The sequence below is a fragment of the Anomaloglossus baeobatrachus genome, chromosome 3, assembly GCF_048569485.1.
Source record: "Anomaloglossus baeobatrachus isolate aAnoBae1 chromosome 3, aAnoBae1.hap1, whole genome shotgun sequence".
NCBI lineage: Eukaryota > Metazoa > Chordata > Amphibia > Anura > Aromobatidae > Anomaloglossus > Anomaloglossus baeobatrachus.
Genome location: NC_134355.1, coordinates 148,983,124 through 148,998,631, shown reverse-complemented (window position 1 = coordinate 148,998,631; position 15,508 = coordinate 148,983,124). Strand labels below are relative to the sequence as shown.

General features: G+C 43.7%; 1 protein-coding gene across 7 annotated transcripts in view; it reads left to right on the top strand.

The window, feature by feature from the left end:
* The window catches only part of UTRN (utrophin), a 1,025,654-nt gene that overhangs the window by 404,564 nt on the left and 605,582 nt on the right, over nucleotides 1-15,508 (top strand). For all 7 annotated transcript variants that reach the window (XM_075339520.1, XM_075339517.1, XM_075339516.1 and 4 more), the window contains 6 exons: nucleotides 260-412; nucleotides 1,122-1,295; nucleotides 2,402-2,593; nucleotides 7,197-7,369; nucleotides 9,230-9,380; nucleotides 13,562-13,737. In XM_075339520.1, the coding sequence (XP_075195635.1) occupies nucleotides 260-412; nucleotides 1,122-1,295; nucleotides 2,402-2,593; nucleotides 7,197-7,369; nucleotides 9,230-9,380; nucleotides 13,562-13,737 (1,019 nt within the window). The remainder of the gene's footprint in view (nucleotides 1-259; nucleotides 413-1,121; nucleotides 1,296-2,401; nucleotides 2,594-7,196; nucleotides 7,370-9,229; nucleotides 9,381-13,561; nucleotides 13,738-15,508) is intronic.

Genomic DNA, 15,508 nt, shown 5'->3' with positions numbered 1-15,508 from the left:
TGCGTGTGAAGCTGCCGTAGCGATAATGTTCGCTACGGCAGCAATCAACACATATCGCATGTGCGACGGGGGCGGGGGCTATCACGCTGGACATCGCTAGCAATTGCTAGCGATGCCGCAACGTGTAAAGCCCGCCTTAGAGTAGATGTGGATCAGGTAAGTCCAATCTTGAGCACTCCTGTATACGGCTGAGAAAGTCGAGATTCAATGTGCATGGGGGGCTTTAGAGCTCATTTGATGGTATTTTTTTGTTATTTAGGAACTGCAATCAGTAAGGAGAAGACAAGAGGTCAAATCATCTCCAGTGATTACACAAACTGAGCATCAGGAGAATCACGTGTCTAACTGGATGAGTGAGACAGAACATCGTCTATCTGGTCTCGAGGATGCAGAGGATGACATCAAGCTTCAGGTAGCATGTCTTATTTTCAAAGGATGCATTGGTGGTTGACCTATAGATTTTCTGCATTCTGAGTAACGTTTTCATCATGCGCACTGAGCCAAAATCCAGCGTTGGGTGTGGTGGCAGCAGAGAGGGGAGATCGACCATGCCTCTGATGCAGCACATTCATTAGCATGTTAGCACGCTCACAGGGGCGTACTTACATGCTAAGAGGGCTGCTAGCCAAGGGAACTAACATCCTTGCGACTAGTCTCTGGCCTCATTAGCATATTATAAAGGATCTTTAGATATAGTTTTTCTAAAGATCCCTTTATTTATGCTACTGCATACAAGGAGAGTTAGGCAGGGATTAGAAATATACACCCAGAACCGCTCTTGGTTCTGGGTGCATACAAAACTTGACAGGTTCACTTTAAAGCCATCTATTGAGTATAGATAGAGGGACTATTTCTCTGGGGAGTTGAGAACATACCTGCAGCGCAATGTTTCTGTTTCTGGCAGGCAACGGATAAGCGCTTGTGAGCTTCAGGCTGTGCTTCTGCCTCTGTGTGCATGGGGATCATTTGGACACACATGTTATAGGTTGCTGACATCTGTGTTACATTGTAATATTACTATTATCGTCAGCGACTTTTGCTTGTCTCTTTTCTTTTGATCTTTGCATTAGATTTATGATAACATTACAATGAATATAAGGGTTGTTTTGATCACTTATCAGGAGCTTCTTAAAGAAGTAGAAGAACATAGAGAAGAATTTGCGGTTCTCCAGAAGAAGGCCAATGTTCTGCACTATGGTTCACCAGAAGAGGTTGATGGTGGCAAAATGAAGCAACGCTGGGAAGAGATTGAAAAACAGTTTGCCATGTACCTAGGAAATCAGGATCAGAGTTTAGTGAGTATCAGAATTATATATTGATACTGTGCAAAATTTATACTATCAAATACAATGTAAACCTAAGTCCTCCCTGACTGGTAAGAGGGGTGATACCAGGAAGACAAGTTCTTAGGAGTACCTTGCACGCTGCGACATCGCTAGCTGATGATAGCGATGCCGAACGCGATAGTCCCCGCCCCCGTCGCATATGCGATATCTTGTGATAGCTGCCGTAGTGAAACATCCCGTCCTTCTCCTTCCTTCCGCATAGCCGGTGGAGGCAGGTAAGGAGATGTTCCTCGCTTTTGCGGCTTCATACACAGCGATGTGTGCTGCCGCAGGAATGAGGAACAACATCGTACCTGTCGCCGCAGCGAAATTATGAAAATGACCGACACTACACAGATCACTGATTTACGACGCTTTTGCGATCGTTTATCGGTGCATCTAGGGTTTACACGTTGCAACGTCGTTACAGGTGCCGGATGTGCGTCACTTTCGATTTGACCCCGACGACATCGCAGTAGCAATGTTGCAATGTGCAAAGTACCCCTTAGGCTTTCATATGACATCTTACTTCTCACAGCATGATAATTAATTAACATCTTGATATATTATGATAGCAGGATATAACAAATACAGCCCTATTTTAACCCTGTATGTATTATGCTGTTCTATTTCTGTCTGCCTCTCTTGGATTGGAGAAACAAGGTCCCAAATACATTTGAAGGCTTAACATAGATTTACAGAAATTACATACATTTTTACAAATCTGTTTAAGTTACTGAAAATGAAAGCAATATAGAAGACTGACAGCGAGACTTCATTTATATAATAAGATATGTATGACCCAAATTTTGGTTCAAATAGCTTGAAAAAGCCCAGAAAATAAATATCAAACTTTAATGAAGGACCCCCGATAGGCTAGGGCTGAAGTAACCTACATTCCATAACTTAAATCAGTATTGATGTCTTTCTTCCAGCATGTTTGCCTGCAGGGAAGGCCTCGCCGCTTGTTAGAGGAATAAAAATCCGTCAAGTTCTGTTTTAATTCCATACTGCTTTCAGCGCTCCTCTTATGCTGTAATGTATAGAGCTGTAAGGAATCCTGTGTTCTCTCGTAGGACAATACGGACTCTCATCTGGATGTAAGCGTCACCTTAACAGGATTCACTCCGACCTTCCTTCCTTCAGATTACTTAGTCGAAATAAACAAGGCCTTGCTATCAATAGCCGACACCGAGCTTCTGCTTACTTCACCCGAGCTAAGCAGTGGAGAGTATGAAAACTTTTCTATGCAAGAAGATTCATTAAAGGTAATCTTGTATATTGAATATCCAACCTGATAAAGGCACCAATATCTAATACATAATTTATTTGTTGGGTAATGTAGTCTTATGTCATAGGCATCTGTTGGCCTATGTGTTATGTGTCATTGTGTCTGTTTTCTTTGCTTTGGCATTTTGTTTTTATCCATTTAAATTAACTAAATTTAAAGGGAATTTGTCACCAGGTTTCTGCTACCCCATCTGATTTGGGACAGAGACCCTTATTCCAGCGATGTCACCTACACTACTGGGTGCTGCAGTTTTCATTAAAAATTGTCAGCTGCAGATCTAGCAGTATTCTGACTGCTGAGCTCTGTATAACCCCGCCCACACCAATGATTGGTAGCTATCTGTGTACACTGCCCATAGGCAGACTGAGCCTCAGTGGTGAGGGTGTGGTTGGACTGCATGGCATAGTCCGCTCATGATAATCTTCTGCTGATAAAACAGTGATTTTATAAAAACTACACTAAGTAATCCAGTAAATAACACATTGTTGAATTCAGGGTTTGTGCCCTTATTTTATACTGCTTTTTAATAAGGTACCAAAAACCTGCTGACAGGTTCCTTTTAATTGTGCCCCGTAGACAATCAGGTTCATGATATATAAATATGTTGCCCTAGTATATGTCTCCTAATATTAGAATCTTCTATTTTAGTAGCCAAACAGTAATATTTTAAAAGTTATTTATTACTTGGCTGATCAACAGAAAGAAAAACATTGTTCCACTTGTTATGTGCTATAAGTCAGACATGATATGTCAATGCTATTTTTAATGTAAAGTATATGGTATTGGTATATTAGTGTTCGTTCTACCATGTAGTACTAAAGCATATTTCTGCAGGTTCAGTTTCTCCATCCTCTATAATTAGCACAAATATCCCGTATAACAGGAGGGAGCAGGGGAAAGTATTATTGCCAGATAGCTATTCGAATTGAATAGGTTGTCCTAAAAATCATGGATGTGCTGTATTATCCAGAACGGGTCTTTTTCTACTTTGTAAGCGCCCTAAGGCCCTGTGCGCACTAGGCCGTTTTACCCGCGGATTTACCCGCGGTTTTGCTGCGGAAATTTCTTGAGAACTCTTTGAAATCTTTCTGCAAACATTTCCCAGCAAAACCTATGGGAAAAAAAATAGCTGTGCGCACGCTGCGTTTTTTTCTCAAGAAAATTGTTTGTGAAGATTTTCTTAAGAAAATTTCTTGAGAAAATGTACATGTCACTTCTTTTCCGCAAGTAGCTGCGGTATACCCCCGGAATTTCACTCCATTCACTGTAATGTAATCGCGAAATACCGGGGGTATACCGCAGGTAGCAAATGATGTGCGGTATACCCCCGGTATAGTCGTGATTTACCTGCGGTAATGCTCATCGCTCCCTGCGGTTTTGCAGGGAGAGATGTCATTATGACAGAAGAGGAAGCGGAGCAGAGTAAACACAGACGTCACACTCCCTGGACGCCGCACAGAAGCACTTCCGTGTGACGTCCGGCGGGTGCCCGTGCAGTCTGTGTCCCGCTCCAGCCCCGCCGCTGCCAGCCCTGCAGTTTGTCAGTGTCTGCCCGCAGTATCAGCAGCTTGTCACGCCGCAGTGCTGGTAGACACTGACACACAGCAGTCCGTGCAGCTGCGGGGATGCCGAGCGCTGCTGTCAGGAGGTGAGATGAGATCATTACCTGCTGTGACGGTCTCCTGCCTCCTGACGTCACCGCGGTCACTGCTGTCTATGCCCGTCTCGCGAGCGGCCCGAGACTGTCACTAGCGGTGACGTCATGGGCTCTCGCAATACTGCTGACAACGAGGCGGGCATAGAAGTCAGTGACAGCGCTGACGTCAGCAGTACAGGAGATGATCACAGCAGGTAATGATCTCATCTATCCTCCTGACAGCAGCGCTCGTCATCCCCTGCAGTGACCTGGGCTTTTGATGTTAGCTCAGGTCACTGCATTGCTCTCCCAGCCAATGGGGAACATTCTGTTCTTCATGGACTGGGACAGTGACTATGGTATGGATCGCCGTGGGACGCCCCCCCTTATTGGATTACGCCGGACGTGGAATTGATTGTTCTTATCAATAAATTGGTGAAAGAGGGAATGTGGGGAGTGTTTTTTTTTCAAATAAAACTTTTTTTGTTGTCTATTTTATATTTCTTACTGACTGGGTTGGTGATGTCGGTTATCTGATAGACGCGTGACATCACTAAGCCCAGGGCTTGATGCCAGGTGACATTACACATCTGGCATCAACCCCATATATTACCTCGTTTGCCACCGCACCAGGGCAACGGGATGAGTTGGGGCGAAGCGCCAGGATTGGCACGTCTAATGGATGCGCCACTTCTGGGGCGGCTGCAGCCTGCTATTTTTAGGCTGGGGAGTGTCCAATAACAGTGGACCTCCCTAGTCTGAGAATATCAGACCCCAGCTGTCCGCTTTACCTTGGCTGGTGATCCAATTTGGGGGGACCCCACGTTTTTTGTTTTAAATTATTTATTTAATGTAAAATAACAGCGTGGGGTGCCCTCTGTTTTGGATTACCAGCCAAAGTGAAGCTGCCAGCTGTGGTTTGCAGGCTGCAGCCGTCTGCTTTACCCTAGCTGGCTACAAAAATTGGGGGAACCTCACGTCATTTTTTTTTTAATTATTTATTTATTTTTTGGCTAAATACAAGGCTAGGCACCCTTTAGTGCCACATGAAAGTCACTAAAGGGTGCCAGCTTAGAATATGCAGGGAGGTGGGACATTATATAGGTCTTTCTCATCTATCTATCTATCTATCTATCTATCTATTTATCTATCTATTCATCTATCCATCTTTCCCTCTATCCATTATCTGTCTATCTATCGATTATCTATCTATTATCTATATTATTTATTTCTGTTCAGCATAAAAAAAACGCAGGGACCAACCTGCGGAAAAACCGCGGCAAAAACGCATGCGTTTTTCCAGCGGATTTGGTGCGGTTTTTTACCGCAGGTGCGGTAATCTTCAACTCCCAGAAGTTTCTCAAGAAATTTTCTTGAGAAAAATCACTTTTCTAGTGCGCACATAGCCTAAGGGTGTGATCTTGAAATGTGTTGCATATTAAAGGCACAGCACTAGAAGAAGGCTATAACCGACGTATAGACATGGCATGTGCCTCCTGGGATACACACTCCAGAAGGAGAACTTTGCGTTTTACTTACTTGCAGATAGTAAGATGATGAGTAGTTTTAGCTGTTAGTGGACTTTTTTTTATCTAACATAATAGAATATGATGTATTGCGGGAATGTCCTTCACGTCTTCATTGTTGTTCCTTTATGGATCTTAAAGGGGTTGTCTTGTATAAAATTGCAACTCTTCAGTCACTCTGTGACTGCAGACATGCGAATCCTCACATCATACACACGGTGAGGATTCTCTTATGTCAAAGCTGGGAACGGCGGTCACATGGCCGCAAGTACGCAATATGCATACTCCTGACCAGAATCCGACTAGATGAGCGCAGCCTATATGCAATTAAAAACAGATTAGCTGAATCTTTCTCAGCTCTATGTAGAAACAGGGAGTCACTTTTCCCTGCATGAGTCATCATTAGAACTACAAAGTGTTTTTACTTACCTAAATTTGTAGTTCTAATGATGACTAGAGATGATCGAACCTGAAAAGTAAAGTTTGGGGTTTGTACTGAAGATGGAGGTTACTAATAAATCAGTGTTTCAAGCATTTGGGTGCTTTACGTATGCTGACCACTCTAACAAGCTTCACTGTGCTTGGATACGCTCGGTGCTCAGCCCAGTACAAGCCACTTGCAGTATTTGAATGTCTCGCACTGAAGATAATAACATCGTTATTGGATGTAGTGTGCACCCCATAATAAAAAATGGAAAAACCCCACCCACCCTTTCCTAAAAGTGTTCTTTTATGGCTGATTGCGTGTGGACGGAGACCCAAACTTCCATTGGGGATCAGGTCAAATCTGGGTCCCAAACTGAACTTTATCTAAAATCTGATTGAACCCGCCGAACCGATCTTCCACGGGTCCGCTCATCTCTAATAATGACTTATGCAGGGAAGTTAGACTTCCTGTTTCTACATGGAGCTTGGAAGGATTCAGCTAGTCTCTTTTTAATCACGTGATGTCATAGACTTAATAAAAAAAAGAAGAATTAACTGGGTAGAAGAGAAAAATGAGCAATTGTAAGTACACAGTGTCATACACTATGATGACTGCAATATATTAAGAGAATAGGAATTTTGATAGGAGTGCTTCTTTAATAGTTGCTGAACAATGTAATTTGGGTTTTAGCATGAGTATCATTATGTCTTCTAGTAAACCATTGCACATACCACATTGCTTGTCTCCATTTGGTCATTGAGCCCTCTTTTGTTAACATAACATAGTACCTGCTCTCCCATTTGCTTAGTTTCATAAAAATTCATTTAAAAAGCAGAAGATGTTTTTTACATCTTCTAATCTCCCATGTGTAGTCCTAGGCTGGTAAATTTGGTAATACCTTTGTATGCATATTTTTTCCTCAGTCCCTTTAAATCAGGCCAGATTAGCCACATTGTACATTATTTGATGTTCATTTTTTCTCCCTTTTTAGAATATAAAGGATGCACTTGATAGACTTGGAGAACAAATTGCATCTATACATGAGAAGCAACCTGATGTGATTTTGGAAGCCTCAGGACCAGAAGCCATACAAATAGGAGAATCACTGACTCAAGTCAACTCAGAATGGGATCGAATCAACAGACAGTTCAATGAGCGTAAGAGGTAAGACTGAGGTAGTGTGCGTGAAATTGACTCAAGAGGTTGCAAAATTATATTTGATCTTCTTTTCTGTGTGAGCAATGATATGACTAAATACCTGTGACATCCCAGGTGTAAGATTTTTACACTCAGTGGTTTAATTTTATAATTTAATTTAATATAAATGGAAGAAAATGAAAAACAAAAAGAGCTACCCTGGACTCACATACCTTATTATGGTTGTTTAGAAGCCTTCTGAGACAATTTTCTATTCTGTGTTACCCTTATACACTGAATTCTTCAAAGAGGGCTACATATTGTGCCAAATTCTGATTCAACTGACAGCCATTATTCCTCCATACACATGCATGCTGGGCTTCGCTTGGTGTGCATGTGTGTTGTTTGGATAATTGAGAGGAATAAGCAGCTGACTTCTACACCAGCTGCTTAAAAAAGTAGGCATATTAAAATTGACCACCAACATCTCCAGGAAAGGTCACGGCACCCACATACAGAGTAGATTGTCTGCATAAATTCACCGAGGGACTTCCAGTGGTCCATTTCTGCCATCTCCTAAGACATTGCATCAAACTGAGATTTTTAAACACTTTGCAGACTGTCATGGCATTGTCGGGATTTGTTCAGCCTACTGATTCTGACAATCCGCCCGATATCCTCTGATGTCTGCGTCAGTGCAGGCCGACTCAGGCATCAACTTGCATGGTGGTAGTTCACAGGCAGGCTAATAAGTGTTAGTCTCTGCTAGTCTACTTGTTAGTCTCCTTGGATCACATGTTGTGGGGGAGCCAAATATATCTGCTCCTCTTCAATATATGCTGTCTAGAACCTTCTTTATATGCCAGCTATAGTTCATTTTAGCTGATCTGATGAAGTGTTATGATCCAGACTATCTGGTGATTGTGGTACTTGTTGCTGAGTGCAGTTGTGAGGTTAACCTTGTTGCCTTTTTGTAGCTACCTTCCTGTTTTTGCTTTTCTCCTGGGACTCTCATTGTCTATTCCTGTGTTCGTGCAGTGTGTCAGAGTTTTGTTTTCTATGTTTCCATCTCACTCCTGCTCCTTCTTTCCCTTGTGGGAGGGAGAATCCGATTAGTTCTGGTCAGGAGGATAGTCAGGCATGGTCCTCAGGCATCTCCACCATCAGGAGTAACCTTGAGGTTAGAGTTAGCCTAGCGTCCCCTAGCATGTGGGACAGTATAGGAGCCACTGTCCCTGGCTATCCCACTTTCACATTGTGACACATTGCAAGTGTTGTTTTAACATTATTATTAGTTTTACCATGTGAGGTTGATAATTTAAGTCAGGGCACAGCAAATATTCAACGAATCTGCTATTTCCTAACACTGCCTTTTAAAATGTAGTTTAGTCAAAGGTTATAAACCTACCCACACCCTTTATTTCAGGGAAGGGACACAAAAAGCTTTTTACTTTTAAGAAGATATCTTCCAGATGGGTCAATCTGTTTATTTCATCTCTGTGTATCACTTCCAATACATAGAGATATCTTAGATGCATAGAAGGATTGGGGTATAAAAGCTTTGTCTCTCCAAAAGATGGACACTGTGGACGTCTGACAGACAGACATGATAGGAATCTCAAGCTTGTAGAATATCTCAAATCTAATTCTCCAATCTGAGTGGAAAGAATAATTGAGTGAAAATGTTATTTTTGTCAATTTACATTCAAAGGCAGAAGAACAGACAGGACAGATATCAATCATTGTATGAGCTGATGGACACAAAATATATCCCTGTATAGTTTAATTTTAAAATAATTAATATAAAGGCTATATAACTTTCTTATCTCTGTAGTGTAAATAGTAATTAATTGGACTTATTCAAAATTTATTCTTTTTTTTTTTAAGTCGATTTGACAGAGCGCAGGAAGAATGGCGGCAGTTCCATTGTGACCTGAATGACCTAACTCAGTGGACAAATGAAGCTGAGGGCTTGTTAGCCCAGGCCCAAACATCAGGGGGCATTTTGGATTTGGAAAAAGCAGAAATTCATCAGCGGGTAAATTACAAATCAGTGATACTAATATAATTACGTTGTTATGAAAGGAATAAGATTCATTTATTAATTTGTTTTATAATGGGAATCCAATAAGCACATGGAAGGCGTCAATGTATGCTCCATATGCTGTACATATTTAACATTGCAAAGGATAGGAGAGGCTTTGAAATCGATTTTATTTTTTTATCCATTCATGAAAAGCACTGATGACACACTCATGATAAAAATAGATACACGGACCATACACTAATGGTAAAAATCGACACACGGACTGTACACTGATGGTAAAAACCAACACACAAACCATACACTGATGGTAAAAACCGACACACGGACTGTACACTGATGGCAAAAACCGACACACGGACTGTACACTGATGGCAAAAACCGACACACGGACTGTACACTGATGGCAAAAACCGACACACGGACTGTACGCTGATGGCAAAAACCGACACACGGACTGTACACTGATGGCAAAAATCGACACACGGACTGTACACTGATGGTAAAAATGGACACACGGACTGTACACTGATGGTAAAAACCGACACACGGACTGTACACTGATGGCAAAAACTGACACACGATCCATACACTAATGGTGAAAATGGACACACGGACTGTACACTGATGGCAAAAACCGACACACGAACCATACACTGATGGTAAAAATGGACACACGGACTGTACACTGATGGTAAAAACCGACACATTGATTGTACACTGATGGTAAAAATGGACACACGTATTGTACACTGATGGTAAATATGGACACACTGACCGTACACTGATGAGACATTGATCCAAAACACTGATGACGTAAAATTTCCCGCCGTCGCCATATTGCATGTTTCGATTTCCCAGCGGTCTTCAATAAAATGTTGCTGATGGTGGCACATGCGCAGATTGAAATCTCAGCTCAGTGACATCTCTTAAGGATATCATTGAGCCGAAATCTCAATCTGTACACTCTTGACTAGAGATGAGTGAACCTGAGGTTCAGTTTTCAAACTGAACACTTACTAAAAACACAGGGCTTGGGTTCAGCGTTCGAATGCTTTACGTGTAAACGTAACTCACACGAGAAACGCTGCGCTCAGGTATGCTTGGTGCTCAGCCCGGTGCGAGCCACTTGCAGTGTTTGAATGGCTAGCACTGGGGGTAACAACAGTGTGATCACACGTAGTGTGCAACCCAAAAAATAAATTTGAAGATGCCCTCCCCCGGAAGTGATCTACTTATGGCTGGCTGTATGTGGGGCGGACACTCAAACTGCCAGTCATTTTTTCTGAACCTCCTCGGGCCAGGTTCGGTCTTGTAGAGGTTCAGTTCGTTTGCTGCCAGAGAACTGAACCTCCAAAAGTTTGCTCATCTTTATTCTCCACCTGTGGCAAGAACAGTGCCAGCGCAGAATTTCAATCAGGACGCAGTTCAAATTGTCTCTCCAGGAAAGGAGACAAACTCTAGCGCCACCTACTGGAAGTAGCAATCCTAAAAGTCAAAATTGGCCTTTTAACAAGCCTTTTCATATGACCTAAGACATATGCCAGATCAGAATCCCAATTTGCAGACACGTGTTAGGGCCAGATGGACGGGCAGACCCGGTAGGTGGATCCACTGGGCCGCACTCCCCGATGAGGGAAAGGAGTCCGGTAGCCGGAGCACTTTGGGTAGCAGGACAGTCCGTGCACTGGAACACAATGGAGAAGTCCCTGGGACCACCAGGTCACTGATGGTGGTCCGGGTGACGGAGCTCAGGTTCGGAAGCCGTGATGATGTCTGGCGGGATCCGGAACCGTTGGAGCGAGATGACGGGTCACCGCAGGGAACCGAGATGGTACGGACTGTCAGGATGGCAGATGGGCAGCGTTCGGGGTTCGAGATACAGCAGGACCGGATGGCGATGCAGGATCGGCTCTAGAAGACAGAGAGGTAAGTAACTCACTGAACACAAGGAGACCTGACTCCTAGCTTGGGAAAACACGAAGAACAGGCCCCGCTCCCTTGGACATTAACCCCCTTTATACCCTGTACCTGTATGCATCATTTCCTGTCAGTGGACACTGGCCCTTTAAGAAAGGGTCAGTGACCGCGCGCGCGCCCTAATGCGCATGCGCGCGGCCCGGGTGCCAGAAGCCAGGGCAGGAAGCTGAGAGGAGGACGCAGCAGAGCCGGCCAGGGACTGGGAAGCCGACGGGCGCCGGGAGCGGGGACCAGGGGGCTTGGGAAGCGCGGGCACTGGAGGCTGGAGAGCGGGGAGCGTGGCAGGTGAGCCGGGGAGCGGAGCAGAGGACCCGGGGAGCGGAGCAGAGGACCCGGGGAGCGGAGCAGAGGACCCGGGCAGCGTGACAACACGGTGTTTCGGGGTGATTGCCCCTCATTAGTGCAAAGTGTGGGTATCTGATCTGGCTGTATGAGAAGCTACATGGGGACCACGGGGGAAAACTATTCTCCATATGGAGACCTGACAAACCAGTCTGGCTGTCAGTGTTAAGGGGACTTATAGCTGCAATGCCCCTCTGGGAATTATTCAAATTGTCTCTCCAGGAAAGGAGACAAACTCTAGCGCCACCTATTGGAAGTAGCGATCCTAAAAGGAGGCAGGTCAGTTACAAAGCAGTGACCTGTCATTTTGACACCAGAGGCTGATGGAGGAGCCAGGGCAGGAACAGAAAACCCTACCCAGAGTCCTGCCCCTGTGCACTTTAATCTTATAATCCGAAAGTTTGAAATGCATATGAAAGAACAACCACAAAACGGATTTCTTCACTAATGATATCAATTTAATCTATATAACAGTGCCATTATAGCAATCCTTTTATTTTACTTCAAAATCATGCTGACAATATTTTAAATCCAAAGTCAGGAGTGGCCCGAAAACATGGAACAGGTTTGAATAATTAAATTCTAGTTTTTCTAGGTTCCACTCCTGATTTGGCTTTTAAATATGGAATTAAAATATCTGTCCAAATACTGAGTTATAGAATACAGTAGGCCTTGCAATCTAATATCGCTGTCTCAAACCCATTTGATTAAGGTCAATTCATTAGAAAACACGTTATCGGTAGTGATGAGCGAGCAGAGCACTACTTTGCTCAGGTGCTCGGTACTTGTAACCAGCAGATCAGACTCTTGGATGTGCGCGACTCAAGTATGTGAGTATAATGGAAGTCAATGGGGAACTGGAGCATTTTTCTGGAAGAGTTCCCTGAAAAATGTTCTAGCTCCCTCTTGATTTCCATTATATTCGTGTATTCGAGCGCTCGCTCATCACTAGTTATCAGTGCACACGACCAGATTTCATCCTTTTCGCTTGATGACGGGGGGGGGGGGGGGCAGGGTGTGCTGCATGTTGATTGGTTATCAAATAAAAAAAGATCATAGACCAGTTATATCCTCGATCCCTCCAGCACAGGTCGCTCCTGTTTTTGCTGCTGGACAGGAATGAATGATGTCCGTTGTTCGGTCACCTGGACTCCGAGGATTATGATTGGCTCCATTAGTGGGTTGAATGCGCCCGCTTGTCAACCATAGCTCATTCAGTTGCCTAGCTTTAAAATAACATTTCCTTATGTGTAAAATAGATTAAACTTGCTAATATTCTTAAATAAAATAAAGGTTCCCAGATCAGAAGATATCAGCCCCAGTCCCCTTTACTTTAGCAATGGGTGAAGGACAGAAGAGAGCTTCCTATGTCAGCATGTGACCATTGATGGAGGAGGGTGGCTGATAAGCTCATTTTAGTAGCTAAAGGAGGTGCCTGGACCCTGCATCCACATTGATATCTTGAGATTTCAAAAAAGTTTATGTCCAGATATTAACAAATTAAAATTATGTGGACTTATGAACTCTAGATCAGAATGAAGCATCCATTGCACTTCTATGATAGGGATATCACTACTGGACATTTTCAGCATCTGCAACATGAACTAAAGAGAAACTATACATTGAAATGTAACCAAGTTAAAACCTAATTTCATGGGTGTCATTTTCCTTTTACAGTTTAAATAGATCAAAACACTTCTGAGAACGGCAAGGGGAACGGTTTCACGAAAGCAGATTATTTTATGCTTCAGCATTTACTTGCCATTGTGTTGATAGGCATAGGGATCATATACATATAGGCCTCAGCAGGTAGCTTATTTTGTGATTCTGCCTCTTGTGCATCATTTTGTCAGGAGCTTGAGGAAGGAATCAGCACTCAGCAACTCAGCTTTACCATTCTCAATCAGAGCGGGGAAGGGATCATACAGCATCTCTCCTTTACCGATGGACAACTCCTTCAGGAGAAACTCTCAAGTCTGAACAGACGCTGGAGTGCCATTAAATTCGAGGTCATGGATCGACAGCAAAGGTATGAGGCCTGTTTAGCAGAGATCATTTGTCAATTGGCTTTATCTTACAAGTGTCAAAATTATGGTAGAGTGTATAGTAATTACTGTAATAACATTACATTAAACGGTTAAAGGGAATCTGTCGCCAGGTTTTCACCTACTAATCTGGAAACAGCTGAGACCCTGATTCCAGTGAAGTGTCAATTATTGAGCTGCTTTCTGTACTTTTGATAATATTACTGTTTTATTAACAGGAGATTATCACTAGAGAAATAGTAAACCTGCTGCCATGTAGTTCGTCATATTCTTGAGCTCTGTATTACCCCATCCACATCACTGATTGTCAGCTTTCTGCCTATACACTTGGGTACAAGGTCAGTTGTCTACTAATGATGTGGGCAGGGTTATTAGGAGATCTTCCTTCAGAGAATTTGTAGATCTGCAGCAGATAAAACGGTGAATTTATCAAAACTACAACAAGCAGCCCAATAAGTAACACATTGCTGGAATCAGGATCCCTACCGCTACATTACACTGCTCTCAGATTGGGCAGGCAATAGCATTGTGACAGATTCCATTCAAGTACAATTCAAGATACATCTGTAATTTATTGAAAATATCTTAGGTCTCCTTGAATTTGGAAAAACATTTCTTAACTGACAATTAAAGAGAATTGTCAGCAGGTTTTAGTTGCTTCATCTGAGATCAGCATGATGTAGGCAAAAAGATCCTGAGTTCAGCAATGTATAATAATAATAATAATATTTATTCATTTATATAGCGCTGTTAATTCCACAGCGATTTATCACTTAGATTACTGATTGCAGCCGTTCTGTCACAGTGAAAGATTTTAGATTTTGTATGTAGCAGTGCTGGGAGAGCTGCTCCCGCCAACACCCGAATTTCAATGTACATTTCCATAGACAGAAGCTGCTAATCACAGAAGGGGGCAGAGTCAAGCTAGAGCTCCAGTGCTGCTGAAACCCACTAATGATAACGATAAGAGGGTTAAACGTAGGGGTGCTTCACACACAGCGAGATCGCTGCCGAGATCGCTGCTGAGTCACGCTTTTTGTGACGCAGCAGTGACCTCATTAGCGATCTCGCTGTGTGTGACACTGAGCAGCGATCTGGCCCCTGCTGCGAGATCGCTGCTCGTTACACACAGCCCTGGTTCGTTTTCTTCAAAGCCGCTCTCCTGCTGTGACACACAGATCGCTGTGTGTGACAGCAAGAGAGCGACAAATGAAGCGAGCAGGGAGCAGGAGCCGGCGTCTGACAGCTGAGGTAAGCTGTATCCAAGATAAACATCGGGTAACCAAGGTGGTTACCCGATATTTACCTTAGTTACCAGCCTCTGCAGCTCTCACGCTGCCTGTGCTGCCGGCTCCGGCTCTCTGCACATGTAGCTGCTGTACACATCGGGTTAATTAACCCGATGTGTACAGCAGCTAGGAGAGCAAGGAGCCAGCGCTCAGTGTGCGCGGCTCCCTGCTCTCTGCACATGTAGCTGCATTACACATCGGGTTAATTAACCCGATGTGTACTGTAGCTAGGAGAGCAAGGATCCAGCGCTCAGTGTGCGCGGCTCCCTGCTCCCTGCTCACACTGGTAACTAATGTAAACATCGGGTAACCATACCCGATGTTTACCTTAGTTACCAGTCTCCGCAGCTTCCAGACGGCGGCTCCGTGCAAGCGCAGCGTCGCTTGCACGTCGCTGCTGGCTGGGGGCTGTTCACTGGTCGCTGGTGAGATCTGCCTGTTTGACAGCTCACCAGCGACCATGTAG